Genomic DNA, 17,090 nt, shown 5'->3' with positions numbered 1-17,090 from the left:
AGCTAATGCCGGTGATTTTCCTTTATGTGGAGTTGAAATCTGGATGCAAAAACGCTTTTTTTTAAACAAATACTTTGAACTTTTCTTCCCCTCAGATAAAACGCTATCCTTATTTTTTCTTGATACATGGGATTCATACGATTATTTCATTATTTTTTTTACAGCGATCTGATGGAGCTCCGTGAGGTACAAAGTTAAACTGTTAACTTCATTGCTTTTGCACTAATGCGTCTAAGCATGTGTAAATTTGAAAAGGCATGTGTGAAGCCACCTTAGTCTCGGCTGAGTTGTCGCTACCTTTTCTGCCGGGACCCAAGCTCCGAGGCAGACAGACCGCACGCCAGATAAAGACAAGCAGTGAAAAAAAAAGAAAACGTGGCTGGTGTGAGATAAAGACGGGAAAGGAAGAATGCTAGAAAAAGATAAGAAATTGCTTGAAGAGGCAGAAGAAAAAGAAGAAGAAAAAGTTGAGTCTCGGTGGTTTAAAAAGTAAAAAAAAAAAGAGTTAAAGGAATCGGAGTCTGTGAATGCTGTGGAGGATTAAATCAGATAGCAGGCAGTTTGTTAGCCTCTCAGGTGGATTCTAAGTCTCAGGTGATGCTGTCGCTGTGACTGAAGTAGTCCAGGTGGTGGAGACGCACAGATTCACGCACACGTCCCCTGGCTCCCACACGGCTCCTTGCATTGGTGGAAGCTGGTCCTCTGCTGAATTTCTTTGCCGGTTTGTCCGGGATTAGTTGCGCCTTCATCCCTTAGGTGTTTGCTGGCTGATGACTAAGGGATGAATCAGCCTCTGCCTCACCAAACAGCCCCTGCCCATGCCTGATGCTGCGTTCACTCTGGGCTGGGGAACGCATCTTCCAGCCGCCACTTTCAATAAAAAGGTCTACGTAAACACATGTAGGGCTGCCGCGTTCAAAACTATCTCGTTCACTCATCGCTACGCAAGTATTTAAGTCTGATTTGGGGATCTACGTCCAAAACACGCGGCCATTGAGCACATGCTGAAAGGTAAACCAGTTGAACTTTGACCAGTTGGGGGCTTAAATTTGCTAGTGACGTATGGATAGCGCCCTTTTCAAAAACACAGGAGTACAAACAGTTTGAAAATTGATCATGAAAGAGAAATTAATAATTGCGGTTTGTGCTCCGCCTGAATTATATGACACCAAATCTTTTGTGTGTTGGAGCAGAGCTGTGAAAGAAAGAGCCTGGAGCGGGATTTGAGAGATTTTCAGCGCTTTAGCATTTTACACCAAGCCTCTACCAACTATGAGTACATTCGCTAGTATGGGGTAGGGACAGATCAGTGGCGATTTCTTTAAGACTGCAAGGCAAGCTCGGCTTCCCTTATAATGTCACAAAATTAATGGTCAAATATGTACTATTGTATTACCATTTTATTGACTAAAAATGCGTTAGAAAACGTTCATCTCAAAGACTAGTGCGTTCAGAATCAGTTACAAATAGCAGGTCGGCTGACTCGATTTCCTTCATATACATTCCTGCAGCGTCACAGTGCATTTCCCTATTGAAGCCCAGTGTCCATTGACTTCAATGGGGCTGCTTTGAACGTTTTTTTTCAGCGCTTCGAAACTAGACGGTCATTGGATAAGCGCTGCGATTATGTCCCGCCCACGGACGCTCAGCATCTCTGGGGGTGAATGGGGAGTGGGCTTGCCCGGACTCCGAGCTTCTGCGTGATGATTGGAGGGTCTGTCGAAAGATTGCATCTCCTTTTGACTGACAGCGATTCTGTACTATAAGGAATCACTGAAGCTTTTCGCACTCAGTCCCATCGCTGATTTCTCAAGTTAAGTCAAAATAAAAACTGCTGTAACCTATTTCTTTGATATTTGCTTGGCGAAATTGTTAGATTTCGATGAATATCACTACATGTTTTGTTTTGGAACTATTTTGTGCAGCGCAACGTTACGTGTCTGTATAAACAAAGGCGGAGCCTCCTGCCCCGCGTTCTTCATGGGTGTCAGGGTTCATTGCTACCGGAAAGGTGACAAAGTGTCTTCAGTCTCATTTATCACTGGGCAATATATAATATTCTGAGAAGATGTCTGTATCAGAGAGCACAGGTGAAACTCTCTTACAGCTGGAGAGCGGTCCGCTGCAGAAGAATCAACACGCACCCACAACACACTTGTGCGCGCTCCTTCCTCCTACACACGCAGCGCGCTGACACACACACACATAGTCATTCTACAATACCTATATAGATAGTTCATTAGTTAGATAGGTAGTAGTTAGTTGTTACTGTTGTTTGTTGAGAAAGAATACTGTGTTGTAATTGTATTTGTTTGCGACGCGGCCGCTGGCGACAGGTCGTAGCGAACACTTAAACAACACAGAAGGGTAAAGTAAGGGTGAAATAGGAGAGACGCACACGTGCCGTATAAAATTTTCTTTTTTTATACCCATCAGAATTTGCGCGCTACAGACAGTACTGTTCACGTCTTATGTTTGAGCTTTTTGCACGTTCATTGTGCCCAGCCTGTTAAAAAAAAGGAAATAACAATGACGGTCTAGTTTGCGTCTCTATCCTACTGGCATCCAACGGGCACGTACACGAGCACACTCCACGGTCAATAAAGGACCAGTACTTACACCTTACAAACGACTAGAGTGTGTCATAAGGGCATACAACAACAGCATGATCTATATATGTAATTATTGTGTTCTACTTAATTACCCTTACACTTGCCACATGCATGACAATCATACGATCGATTTTCATGGTTCCCCTTGAGTACTTGAGACAACTGCGCTCCCCTTAAGAGGCCGCCACTCCACGGGCCCGGATAACCCAAAAGCCCGTACCTGTACGGCTGCATGTGACTAAGGCTTAAGCTGCATGAAAAGAATTTTTAAAAAAATATGAGAGCAAAGCAGTTGGTGTGTTTAGGTAATACAGGACATTCTTGATTTGATGTGAAGACCATGACTGGAAGAGCGTCATGCAGCATTCTTTGTCAGAAAATCCTTTGCATTTCTGCCTATAATCTGAGGTTGAAGGATTAGTCTAATTGGTCTCAAACAAGAGAGCAGCTCTGTTCGCTCACAAATAATCTTTTCAAATGCTGAAAAAAAAGAAGCCTTGGACCACACTTTTAAATGACCTCTGCTCTTCAGACACGCAGACGCCATCAGTGACGATAAGGTTGGATTAACCTTGTAACACCCGGATGCAGGAGGAACACAGGAGGCCTTAGAAGCAGACTCTGTTGATATCCTGAAAATTTAACAGTGTTGAGTTGTCATCTCTCTCTTGCTATCTCTTTGTGCTGCTAAAAGGCAGGGCACTGATTATAAATAGCAATGCAGGGCTGCGAAAGGGTCGGTGCTGACCTTTAAGCAGACAGCAGAATTCACCACTCAGCTACTGTAAGAGCTCCAAGCACTCTTCATCACACACACACATCTGGTCTTTAAGTGATGCAAACATCTCACTTTCTTAGAAGTCAGTAAAAATCAAGCCTTTATGGAGATTATGTGTGAAGAGGTGTCGCAATGACTTGACAGTTCTGTAAATTAAAGCATCTTAATTTGGCAGGCAATCAGGCCAGAGCTGGTTCAAGTGTGACCAGAATTTAGAATTATTTTATTTTTACACTGACGTCTAAATGTTTTGTTTTGGCACAAAAAAAGGAAAGTTTTGAAAGATAAATCGAATTCTTGATTTAATTCAGTCACAAAAAGCATGATTACGTTAGTTTATGATTCAATATCAACTTGTTTTTTTTTTGGATTGACATTTAAAAGCCGATTTTCCTCGTGTATGAAATAATTTTCTCACAACAAATTGTAACAATCTGCACAAAATAGAACTTTAATAAAAGTGTTGATGTTTAAATAAAAACTAACAGAAAAATGGAGTTCTGTACCAAAAGGTGTAAGAAATTGCATTAAAGAGAAATCTATGCTTTCTATGCTAGGAATAGATGGATTTAAATTGATAAATTACTGTTTTTAAACACAGTGGTATCAATTGGAATGTAAAGAATTATAATATGGTTTGGTTCTTTTCCTATTGGGTGAAACTAGCTCACTGTTACATGCAACAGCTGTTGATTTGGGGGTGGAGCTGTCCAAAGAAAGGGGCTGGACTAAACTAAAAATAAGTCTACATGTTGCCGAAGCATACCAGGGTTCACCTGCAAGTAAATGAAGATCTTTATTCTCAGTTTACTTGTTTCATTATCTTTGTAGATCAAATAAAGTTATTCAATATGGCAAAGAGAGACAACTATCCAATCAATCAAATAGATGATGTGTTAAATATTAAACAATGAAAAAAAACTGTCTTAATATCTAATAGATCTCATTCTCATCAGAAATGTCCTATTTTAAACCTTACTTTTTTTTCATCTCACTAGAGAGAGGAATGAGTGAAAAGGAGCATAAAGTTAAAGAATAAAAGTTAGAACAAAAATTAGTGCACATCACAGCTTAAGGCCTTAGTCACAATTGCCCTTACGGCTAGATACAGGCGTCTGCAGGCGAAAAATGACTGGTGGCTCACAGGAAATAACAAGGTCATAGACTGCTCAGTTAGCCCGTAGATCAAAAACTTTTGTAATTTTTTATCTATGAGAATGCTGCAAGCGTCAGGTCGTAAACATGTAAATGACACATAAGAGCGAAGTAGGTGAGACGCAGGCATGTCATGTGGATTTTTCATTTCTACCCCCCCCCACCCCCCCCTTAAACCCGGTGCCTGTTAGTGCTATTCAGATAAGTGCATGCAGCCTGCCTGTTAGAATTTAAGAAATTAGACAATCCGAGTTTGTGTGGCATCCTACGGGCACTTATGTGACCCCTGAACACCCTGTGCATGCAGTCAGTAAGGAGCCAGTGTCTGCACCTTACTATCGACTAGAGTGTGGCGTAAAAGGAGTGTACGATATCACCCCTATGTTGTGTACAACTCGCATTATCCTTCCAAATACTTCCCAATAAAATGACCACACTTACAACAACCGAATGTTCCATTTTCATGACATGGCTTGAGGTGGCCGTAAGAGCCTCAAGGCAACTGCAAGACACAAGACTCAGGCACTCCTGTCTATGACCTTCCACGGGCCTAAGCAACTCCAAACGGATCAACCTCCCGTAGGGATGCATGTGACTAAGACTTGACCCTACATGCGCCATTTATTTCAGATTCTTACTGCCCAATGACCAATACATAGGATCAAATGACACCAACAGCTGATATTAAAGTTTAGAATGACGAATGACACTGGCCTTTTGTTACTTTGACCGAGCAAAATCTCTACCAGAGATGAGGCATTTTTTTTCTCATTTTTGCATCAGTTAATCATCTGAATCCTTTAACATTTTCAAAGTAGATGATTTTCTTCCCACATATTCAGCTAAACTTTTCCAATCAACCCAGAACCACCTTTCTCCTTGGAATATCACCAAACTGTTAACAAGCACTGCTGATACGACGTCCACCATGAGGAGCTGGGATTTTCCCTGATGTGTTTTTGAGAGCGAACAGAAGCTGCTCTTTCTGTGACTTGATTGGATGATTACTGTCCTTATTGTGGCCAGCCAGCGAAGCTGGAATGAGGTCAGCATCTGGCAGGAGCTTGACAAAACACTCTGTTAACTGAAACTATTAGCTCAACTAACTTGGTTAAACTGGTCAGAAATGTTCTGTTAGTTCCACAAAGCAATGTTCTTGAGCCTCTGTGATGATTGGTCAAAAAAACAAGAGGGAACCAGAGAAGAAGATTCATAGTTTGCAGTTTCTGGCTTGAAGTTTAAGCCTTGACTTCGGAACAGGAAGTGATTGATCAAATAAACTCATCATATATATATATATATACCTATATAAAATATGCCTAAAAATGCTTTTAGAAATTCCCTGTAAATCTTGACTTATATACAATTGATTTTTTTTCTTCGTCAATTTCATTATTTTATTTTGAAACCTATAATAGGATTAAGTAAATCCTAAAAAGGCCAATACTTCACAGTATTGGCCTTTTTGGGCCTTGCTGGCCGCGGTAATGGAGTCTCATTCATTCACTGCCAGACCAGATGCAGACATACTACAATCACACATCCCATACACAAAGCCTTCTAAGTCTGCCCTCCTTCAAACTTTTAACAAGACCCAAAAGGTCAAGGAAGCTCCATGTTGGCACACAGATGAACTCTGCTCAAGTGACCTCTGCTGCAGAGAAGCATTTTAAAAGGGAGGGGGGTATCAGTAATCATACACACACACACACAAACATTGAAAAGCAGCGAAAGTCAAGATAACGTCACAAATGTTAAATATAAAACAAATAAACTGACAAAAACAAGTGTAATATCTGTTTCAGACACCAAAAGGATGTGGCTTCCTACAAGGTGGAGTGTGTTTGTGTGCCCATGAGTGTACAGTACGGGTGTTTGTTCTGTTTCTCATGAACTGTTTCAACCCGCACACAAACTGAGAGAAGCCTGTGCTTCTCCGCCCCATTTCCAGCTGGCTTACTGCTGTTTATTTGTGGGTTGTAGACACAGACCAACAGGAGCCAGTGACTCTCACACACACATAAACACACACAAGCACACCCCCACAGGGTGCTTACTGTGCCCTTTTTATACAACCATCTAACAAAACCCACAACAATAATTAAACTCCAAATGATACTTTATGCCAGTGGTCCCCAACCTTTGGGCCGCAGAACAGTACCGGTCCGTGGGACAGTTGGTACTGGGCTGCAGAGAAAAAAATGCAACCTACTTTTTGAAAAAAACTTTATTTAAAATCTGATTCTGAAGGAAGTTTTATTTTGGAAAACTACTGGATTTTCTCCACCACATTCGACTTATTCTTAAAGCATATCAAGTCGCTCGGTCAAGAGTCGATAAAAATTCCAAAATATACTAAATTGAAACACTCAAGCTTGCAGACTTAACAAAAACAAACATTTTTGGAAGAAGAGCGTTTAACTTCAAAGAAAATGAAAGCTGCTTTAGACAAAAACCAGAAGTCTTTACTCCAAATATGGAATTATTGCAACAGTTCTTCCAGCACGCCATAATAGTAATGCAAAACATATATTAGCCTAATTTTGCTGCTAATAAAATTCCTCAAATGGATTCATGTTTATTATATTAGGAAATACCGGTTTTTGTAAACATTTTTTTCTATGTGTCGAACCTTAAAAGTCGGATGAGGTGAAAGTTGGCATCCAATATTTTTTTTAAGCATCCTCTTTGAGAGTTATGGGTTAAGGAAGAATCTATATCACTTTTTAATGGTTCCTACACGAAATCTAGTGGACAAAATACACCTTAAACCAGTCGGGAAACTGAAAGCTACAAAAAAACAATCGGAAACCTATTTCAGCTTCTTACAATCGGTCTGTGAAAATATTGTCCCACAATAAACCTATCCTTGACCTGAAAAAGGTTGTGGGCCACGACTTTAGTTCATTTTTATAACTCTGGAGGACATTTGAGAATTAACCTTAAAAATATGAATAAAACTAAGTGCAAAATGAAATAAAAAAATGAAAGATTGTCTTATTTAAAAAAAATCAAATTTCCCCTATCCAAGAAACCTGTTCTTTTTTGCACAGCATTAGCTACAGAATAAACACTTTAGAATCAATCAAGGTTGAGTTGACCAAATATAACTTCTAGCATTCAGTCGCTAAGCGACTAAAAAGCTGTTGGTGCTTCAGTTCAGCCCAGGAAGCTGTTGCATCATTTCAAGCAGAGGATGGACCAAAGAGATAAAAGGAAACGCGCATCCCTACAGTCATTCTTGCACAATACCCCAATTGACAGGGCTCTAGCTTAGGGCTGCAGAACAGGCCACTTGGTCCTACAACTCTGTGTGGCACATTCGCTGGGCACTTTCCAAATGTTAATAGGTCCCAAAGCTAACTAGAGTTTAGGCGATCTTCTCAACCTCCCACGCTCTACAGCTGACAGGGATACGAATAACTCATAAATCTCACTCTTAGGTACACCCTTTAGGCACCAAAAGTAGGAATGTACCACTTGAATACTTAACAGCTGCCCTCTTGGCTTGCTGACAACGTAAAGGCACAAATGGCAAAAAAGGTGTTTTCCCTGCCAAATATTTCTATAAAGGGACCCAAAGACAGGCGTGCCAAGAGAACAGACGATTGGTTGTTGTGTTTGAACAGCTCAAGGGTGTTATTCGGTGCTCAACCAGCGCTACAAAGCACTAGTGAAGAAGTTGACCAGGTCTAATGGTCAGACTCGTGCAGAGCTAGAGCTTCAGAGACATGCTGGTTGGCGCGTGGACTCGCAGCATCGGGGCTGGAGAACGGTTATTGTTTCAGCAGGAGCTGCCAAAGCCTCCACCACCCAAAAGACAGGGAGACCAAGCGAAAAAATATGTTTCCACTTTAGATGACGCCACGCTCTTTGTCTTGTCAAAATCCAGAAGTATTTCCTTGATTTAAATCAAATGCCTCAAGTGCTGCAACCCCCCCCCCCCCCCCCCCCCCCCCTCACATTTTCTATCACTTTCCCTCTTTCTTCTTGCTTCCTCGTCTTGGCAGAGCCAACAGACAACTTTGTGGCAATGTCTGCTTTCCATATACGTTTGTGGCAACATTCAGCGCGGTAATTGGAACTTTCTTGTTGAAAACTGGACCTGTGCATCCCAGAGCAAACCACAGAGACAAGCAGGCTAATGGGAAACACACCATGCTGATAAAAAAAAACAAAAAAACCCCAGCACTTTTGGAGCTAGCAGCCTCCCTGTGAGATGGGCTAAGGATTCAGTGGTTCCCCTGAAATGTTGATTAAACTCATGTGTAGCGCTCAAATAGGGCCTCCTCCTTTCCAGACCCCCGAAACCTTAACTGAACCCTCTAGTCACGGAGCCCAGGCCACATTTTGGACAAACGGCAGAGCTGTAAAAGCGGTGATTTTATGTAGAAGAATGAAGCCTGCAGTTTCATAGGCAGGGTTTTTAATTGTGACAATAATTCCACGGTGAGGTTCAACCTCAGCACATGTGGTAGCTTGATTGATATAATGGTCAGTTAACCGGCCATGTGATGCAGAGATATGTGGGGTTGACTATTAAATTGTGCATAAATAAACAGCATATTACACATCTGGAATAAGCTTTTCATGGAACTAGCATCCGTAGTGTCAGCGATGACAAAGGCTTACGTTTCTCCAGTTGAAATCTTTGCTGATCTGGTTGCACGCATCAAGAAATAAGAAGATAATTGTAAAAGAGCATTTTTAGCAATATTCTGGAAGGATAGCATGCAAAAAGGATCGTTCCTTAAAATGAGACCAAGTAGAAAAACAAGCTCTAAATCAGGGATGTGTAACCTGAGGCTTTGGATCAAAGCACACCTCTTTTATCCCTCCATTGTTGCTGTCTGGCTTTGAAGAAAAATGCGGTTTGAATAAATAACTGGTTGGTGTGTTTTAGTTAGGATTTAGTTTAAATTTAGATAACAAAGGCTTTAGTCACATGCACCTGTATTGGAGGTTGGCCCGTAGTGGTGCTTAGTTGTTGGGTTGGAGGGTCGTAGACAGAATTGGTCGCATTTTAAGGGGAGCCCAGGCGTAAAGGGACATCATGAAAGTAGAACGTACCATTGTCATGCCGTATGAGTAAGACTATTGTGACGGATGTGTAAGACTAATGGCGTACGGGGGGATTCTGTTAAACTGCAGCAGGAGCAGTTGTGACTTGGGCCTAAGAGGTTTGATCCATGGTCAGAGTGCTTTATCATTCTATCATTCATTCATTCATTCATTCATTCATTCATTCATTCATTCATTCATTCATTCATTCATTCATTCATTCATTCATTCATTCATTCATTCTATCATTCATCTTCTTCCGTCTTTTTGACAACTTTCGGGACAACTGCGTGCCCCGTGACCCAGTGATCCCGGCCACTTATGGGCAAAGGCAGGGGGACAGGTTGCAGGGTATCACACACCCATGCATACTCACATTCACATCTAGGGACAATTTGGAGTGACCAACCAACCTATGAAGCATGTTTTTGGACGGTGGGAGGAAGCTGGAGTTCCAGGAGAAAACCCACACATGCCAACTCCACACAGAAAGGTCCCCCATTGTTGTTCTGTTTCAGGTCCCCCAGCCGGGACTTGAACCAGGGGCCTGCTTGCTGTGAGACAAGAGCGCTAACCACTGCCCCCACCGTGCAGCCTGCTTTATTATTACAAAACTTAAAACACACAACAGTGTCCACTTATTGTTCAGTAGGAATGTTCTTCAAAGTATATAACTAGATTTATGCCTATAGATTAAAAAAAGGATTCTAAACCATGTTTATATTTAATAGTATTAGCAGAAAAATGAGGAAGGTGCACCAAAGTTACGATAGAAAATGTAATATTTGAAGTACTTACATTTTTAATTTAAGGAAATCTGCTGCAGATGACAGGTCTTATTTGTTACAGGGTGTATTTTATTTTAAAAAGAACTTGTATGTGCTGCTGTCAAAAGTAAAAAGAAAAAAAAAGAAAAAAGATCAACTTTTTTTTTCTTTTTTTTCCCCCTAAACATATTTTTAGTATAACAGTTGAAATTCAATTACTATATATTTAACAGCTACATTTTATAAATGAATGAATTAATGGCCACAAAAACATAAAGTTGAATTTTCTAAATAAGGAAATGGGGACTTGGTAGCTCTGGGGTTTGGTTAGGTTTTTGGTCATTAAGAAATTAAACCAAATGGCTCTTTTAGCATTAACTCTGTGCTGCCTATTATTTTTCTTTTTCATTTCTTAACATAAAAATTCCAACCATTTAGATATATATTTTTTTTACAAAATTCTTATACAGTTTTTGGTTGATGCTGCTTCCTAGAGGTTTGTAACAAATAACATAGTTAAATTTGATGGTTTCAAAACCAAATGTCATGTTATTGCTACACTATGGGGTTGTTTCTTCATCCCCTGACGATCAGAGAGTCTATATCGTGCAGTAATGGAACATTTTCCTAACGTTCTGTTTACTTCAGGTCAGCGATAGCAAACATTTAAACCACAGCATCACCATGCGCTTCCGTCTGCTGCTTGCTAATTTACCCTGATTGTCATCTTCTCAGGTTTCCTCCTCTGCTTTGAGAAGATAACATCCCTCACTTTATCTGTCCTCGAACATCCCCCTCTCCCTTTTTTTCTATTTCGCTTTCTCTAAATCCAGTTATCTCTTTGCTGTCATGAAAAAAAATGACCGTTGACATATCTTATTAATCTCAACAGTTTTTTGTTTTTTTTACTCCGTTATGTTTGTTGTTGCTGTTCCTATTAATGCACAAGTCAAAGTTTTCTATGAACTGTTTATTTTTCTTGTTTTTGATGCAGAATCTCCAAAAATATTCCCACCACCAAAGACGTGGAGCCTCTGCTTGAAATCGATGGAGACATCCGAAGCTTCGAGGTCTTCCTCTCGTCCAGGACGCCTTTTCTTACCCCCAGAGATGTGGAGATGTTCCTGCCCTGTACTGTCAACCTGGACCCCAAACTCAGAGAGATCATAGCAGGTCTCCTCTTTATTTTTCATTTTGTAAAATATTAGCATTATAGGGATATCCCGATCAGAGGCTCTAATCAGATTCAGGGTCATGTGATCCGAGTCTCGATCCGATACTTTTGTAACACATAAAAAATTGACACATTTTATAAACAGATCCAGGTTGTCCCCTATCTTTTCTTTTATCATTTAACACTTAAACAGAGCATTTCTGTGAAGCAGCCTGAACAATCAAGTGAAAATAGTGCAATTATCAATCAGAAAAAATAATTAATTATTAAAGACCCACTACGATGAAAATCCTGTTTTTGGCATTTTACTGACGATGAAGGACATTTATGAAGAAAATTTAGCTAAAAACTATATTTCTGAGTATTTTTTGTACAAATCATTGTGAATCAGGAGCAGATGAAAAAAATGTCCTTTGTAAAAGATTGAATTTGTGACGAAGAAAATGTGCGGGCAAGGCCACAAGCCCCCTGCCCTGAGTTCTCAGCAGCAGGGTGGGCCTCCGATTCCGAGGAGTTTGGGTCCGATTTCCGATCACATGATCGGATCGAGACATCCCTATCTATTAGTACCACTTTCTGTTCATCCAAACAGAACCTTTCCTGTGGAAAAGAGTTAATTTTTCATTTGAATTTGGGGACAGCAGCGTTCCCGAACAACTGTGCATGACAAAAAAAAGTGTCTTCTTGAACGTGATGCATTGAAAGGAACGCCAGCTCATTTGGCAGCGACACTTCTCATGCCATTGAAATCACCCTCTGCAGGGACTCTGTGTAACCCACCGCCTGCTTCTCATTTCCAAACAATCAAATGTCGAGCAGGTTTTTACTCTAACACTGTGGACTCGAGGACAATGTTCTCACTTAGCTTTCCTGTAGAGCTGCAGCAAATATTCACAGTTTGCGGTTGCTGTGACGTAGAACTGTATCAGTATAAAACGGCTGGCCAGCTCCGCGTTGTACTTTTGCTAGCGTGCGTCAGCGGCCGTCGAGAGTGTCAATGACGGCTGGTGCGAAGCCGCCGCATCACTGCCGTTGCGAGTCCTACAGCAAACACACGCAGGGTCTGTTCCTTTCAGCCCACCTTGAGCATTGCAGAGTCGAGCTGCTGGACTCCGACCAGATGTCCGGCGCTAAACGTGTAAAAGCGTTCACTGGAAACCGCGAGAGCAACGCATCCCTGGAGCATGTGTTTGTTTGCAGCCTCTGAAGTGCGTGGGCGTTTTCACCTCCACACTTTTTTTTTTTTTTTCTTCAACGGAGGGGAGGGAGCGGAAGGTGACCAATGCTGCTGCCCAGTCATCCCTCCACTCCGTCTGTGAGCAGTTGGAGCTCGGAGCCTGATGTCCCACAGCCCTGCCAGCGATACCCACCCATGGGCCTGACTCACTTCATAAGGCCCCCATTGTGCTCAGAGGCTGGATCGGGTCTCACTCGGCGTGTCAATCAGCATCCACTTGTATACGCGGGAGACATTCTGGTGCCTGTCTTTACGCTCTCGCAAACCACAAAGAGACGCTCTATTCTAAACTTTCAGACACATTTAGAGACTTTACCTAACTGGCTATATTCCTTCTTGCCTTTTCTAAAACTCTAAGGCAAATATTTCCACTTTTTCTGCTGTTTTTGTGTCTCTGGACTGTTCATCCAATTCATTTTTGTTTTGTTTATTAACCATGTTTTCTTTGTAGTCCTCCTTTGGGCTTTTATTTAATTTTAGCACGCTCCCCTTGAGTTTATCTGCTATTTGACTTCATTTTTTTCCTCTTTGGAGTGTTAAAACCCCCAAAAGATGATCAAAAAAAAACCAAATTATAGCTCTGCACTGGTAAAAACGTCTTTCACAAGACAAATTAAATCTCAGAGAATGAAAAAAGTTTTTCCGTTGTCATAATTGGAAAAAAATCTGCTTACAGAACTAGCAGAATTAGTCTTGGTAAAATTTCTTACAATAAATTGGGATGTCCAGCTCTTTTAGCTCAAAAATCTGGTCTGCAACAGTCCTGGACTGCAAGGACCATATTGTTTTGGTGATTCTTCTTTCCTACTAGGCCTTTGAGCGATCACTTTACCCCATACTTAAAAACTCACCAAAATTCGCATACACCTGGTATCTGGTGAAAATGAATTTTGGGCAGAGGGAAAGACCCTCCCCCGAAGACGATGACATCACAGTGGACAAATCATCATAAAAAAATGAAGGGGGCAAAAGCCTCTTATGAGGCTCAAAAAAGGTTATTCAAAATCCATTTATGAAATGAAAACACGTGAAGGGGGTTTCCAAAAAAATGTTTGAAATTATTATGGGATGGCCACTCTACAAATTGGGGTGATTTTGTGGCAAAGTGTACAATTTGTTGATTTACATTTTTCCACAATATGGAAAAAGGAAACTTTTATTTGAGCAATCTTCCTCAAATATCACACAGAAGGTGAAGTCTATAAACACAACCAAAGTTTTATTGACCTTTGATATTTTCAAGATTCAAGAAAAACGTATAAGCTTTTCAGTTGTCTCAGCAAATTGTTCAATCTATAGAATAGTTACTAGTAAGTTGTTTTAGTCTTGTATCGAGTGTAAAACAAAATTCAAACTAGAAACTCAGCTCAAATACTTGGTGATATTTTGTGTTTCGTCTCTGCCAGTTGATAAATGCTCGCTTTCTTGCCCCCTTCTTAGATGTCCGTGCAGCTAGGGAGCAGATGCACATGGGCGGAGTGACGTTTCCCACGCTGCCCCTGCAGGAAGCAGCGCCCCGTCACCAGCCGGGGTACGGCCAGCCCTCCGCCGCCTGCTCCCCCACTGGCTCCTTCGCCGGGTCTCTGCCTGCTCAACCCCACAGCTCTTACTTTAGCGGGATGACCGGGCCTCAGCACCCCTTCTACAACCGGGTGAGGCAGCACCTACAGTCTGGACCAATAATACCCCCAAATATACTCGTTTTAAAAAAATCAACTGCAGTCCAACGCACCATTTTTAGTTAAAATATGTCCATTTTTGCACATGTTCTTTTTTGTCCCATACCTGCATGATCATCCTTTTACATGCTTTGTTTTTACCTCAGTTTGTGTTTTCTCATCTCCCCCCCCGTAGCCTTATTTCCCCCATCACGTGTATCACCTACCTCGCCATTTTTCACACCACGCCCCTCCACCCTCGCGCCCCACCATTAAACCACCCGGTCAAGCCCAGGACACCAGTGGACTTGTAAGTAAAAAAAAGAAACCGAAGGGGAGAATCTCTAAAAATAAATTACATTTATATTATTTTTTAGCAAATTTTTATTATATTATACAAAATAACAAACCATTTTGTTTTTGATGGAAATCACAAATTACTGACCTTTTATTTTGAAGAAATATTAGTTGTCTTTCTTTCCTTTTGCATTTTTTCTGCAGAATTTGCTATAAAATGAGTCAAAAATAAGGATTTATTGCAACTAGAATGGAACTTATTCTAGATTTTGAAGTTATTGAAGGGCTTCATGTGCTTTCTGTTAAAAAAAGCCCTATAAATGTCACTGTGGGGGTTTTTAGTTTTCTCCTGGGCCCATCGTGTTGACCTGCTGCATGAACCAACCACCAAAGTCAAAACCTCATTTCCTTTTTATCATTTCCTCCTGTCTTTCTTTCTTTTTTGTTCCTTTCTGTCCACATACTTTCTGTTCTTTTTTGTATTTTAATGCCACCATGTCCAAATAACGCAGCCCCTAAACCTGAATTTTCTGCTGTTAAGAAACCGCATAAAAAATGAAGAAGTTCAGTAAATGGGTTTATCTGGCACTTCCTTCTTATGCATTCTTTGTTTCCACTCTGCACCCGTGTCAGGATGTTATTGCAGAGGATGCCAGAGAAGGCCTCCCCTGGAGCCCCTCAGACCCCATTGTGGTAACCTCACTAACATTAGTAGACTTACTGCCACGCGTTCTGCTCCTTTACGCTCAGGTCTACAGAAAAACCAGCTCTGAGCTATCTGCCTGATGATCTGCGCCTGTGACCATGCAGCTTCTCCTCTGTCGCATGTCTTGTATGTTTGCCAGGTTAAATCTTTTGAAGACATTCATCTGGTTATCTCTGTGAAAAGAAAACTTCGTATCTAAATGCGTGCGTGTCTGTAGACGAAGAGCAGGCTTTGGCTTTGTAGGGGACGTTCTGGTTTCTGTTTTTTTGTATCAGCATCTCTTTGTTTGATTTTTGGGTCAACTGCTACGAAACTATGACGTAGAAGGCACTATTCGAATCTGCTGGCTCTGCTCTGACTCCTTTTTGCATTATCCAAATTGTTCTAAAATAAAATAAATAAAAAGTCCTGCAAACCTGTGAAACCTGAAAGCATTGGTGGCTGTCCTCAGGTGCACCGTCAGCAGATGATGCTCGACTGGTTTCCAGCTTGCAGCATGGGACTCTGCAGTCCTAATAACCTCTGCGTTACTGCATACCATAGTAAAATCATAAACTGTTCAACTTTGTGCAGTAATGGAAGAAGAAAATGGATTTCCTGCTGATTTTGTACATTTGCTGTCTGACAAAGACGATTAAAACTCGGTGAGAAGCAAAAAACAGAAAAAAAAATATTTTCAAAAAGTTTTACATGGATTTTATATTAGATTAAAAATCAGCAAGAGTTTCTCCAAAATGTATTTTATTCAAATAACGTTAGAGACTTAGTTACCGTTACGGCTAGAAATGGGGTGTCTGCGGGCCAAAAAATGGGCAAACGTGTGCACGTCCCACAGGAAAACCCAAAACGATTTGTTTTTCTACAGGCATGCTATTAGCGGCAGATCGTGATGAACAAGAGTGAAGTAGGTACTTGAACTGCCTCTTGCGCAGTGTGCAGAGTTCTGGGGGGAAAAACCACCCTTACTTTACCTTAGCGTGTCGTACAAGTGTTCACTACGACCAGACCGCTCTCCGGTCTCCGAGCAGTCTGCGATATTGATATTACATTTTTTTCACCCGCAGATAACCTGTATCCAACCAGTTGTGACTAAAGGCCGTGTCCCACAGCCACTACATACATTTTGTGCATATAGAACGGATGAAAATTGGTTATACGTAAACATATGTGAGAAAAAGTTAGAAAAGTTTACATAAAATTTTCACAGATGTATCACAAATGAACCACGTTAAAACCAAGGAAGGAATAAACCACACAAAGAACACGGAAATCAACGTAGAACATGAATCGTGCGTCATTATAGCGCCGTTCATATGCGATGATGTGAAAATTCCTCTGTCATGTCAAGCTGACAAGCAAATCAACTGCTTATCTAAACATATTTTCTCATTTTTTAACTTCAAAAGTTCTGATTTTACTTGCTGAACGGTAAAAGAGCTGAACCTCGGCTTCCACATATTTACAGATTTCCACAGAGAGCTGCTGCCGTTAAACAGTTGAATGATAACACTGGTCAGGAGATTTCTACTAAAAAAAAATTACTTATCAGAACACTGCTAGCAAGCTTTGAGAGGAGCTGTTTGAAAGATTCAAATATAGATTCTTGAGTTATGTTCTTTTCTATTTACTTCTTATCTGTCTGGGA

General features: G+C 41.0%; 1 protein-coding gene across 7 annotated transcripts in view; it reads left to right on the top strand.

The window, feature by feature from the left end:
* Window positions 1-17,090, top strand: part of LOC101155812 (kinase D interacting substrate 220) — a 55,510-nt gene that overhangs the window by 27,725 nt on the left and 10,695 nt on the right. For 3 of the 7 annotated variants that reach the window (XM_004082534.4, XM_011490325.3, XM_011490326.3), the window contains exons 24-27: window positions 11,368-11,546; window positions 14,225-14,436; window positions 14,639-14,752; window positions 15,373-15,432. In XM_004082534.4, the coding sequence (XP_004082582.1) occupies window positions 11,368-11,546; window positions 14,225-14,436; window positions 14,639-14,752; window positions 15,373-15,432 (565 nt within the window). The remainder of the gene's footprint in view (window positions 1-11,367; window positions 11,547-14,224; window positions 14,437-14,638; window positions 14,753-15,372; window positions 15,433-17,090) is intronic. The other 4 variants (XM_011490327.3, XM_020713631.2, XM_011490328.3 and 1 more) reach the window with 2 other exon arrangements.

The sequence above is a fragment of the Oryzias latipes genome, chromosome 22 (assembly GCF_002234675.1).
Source record: "Oryzias latipes chromosome 22, ASM223467v1".
Lineage (NCBI taxonomy): Eukaryota > Metazoa > Chordata > Actinopteri > Beloniformes > Adrianichthyidae > Oryzias > Oryzias latipes.
Note: the sequence above shows the minus strand (reverse complement) of the source record. Positions and strands in the feature narration are given on the sequence as shown.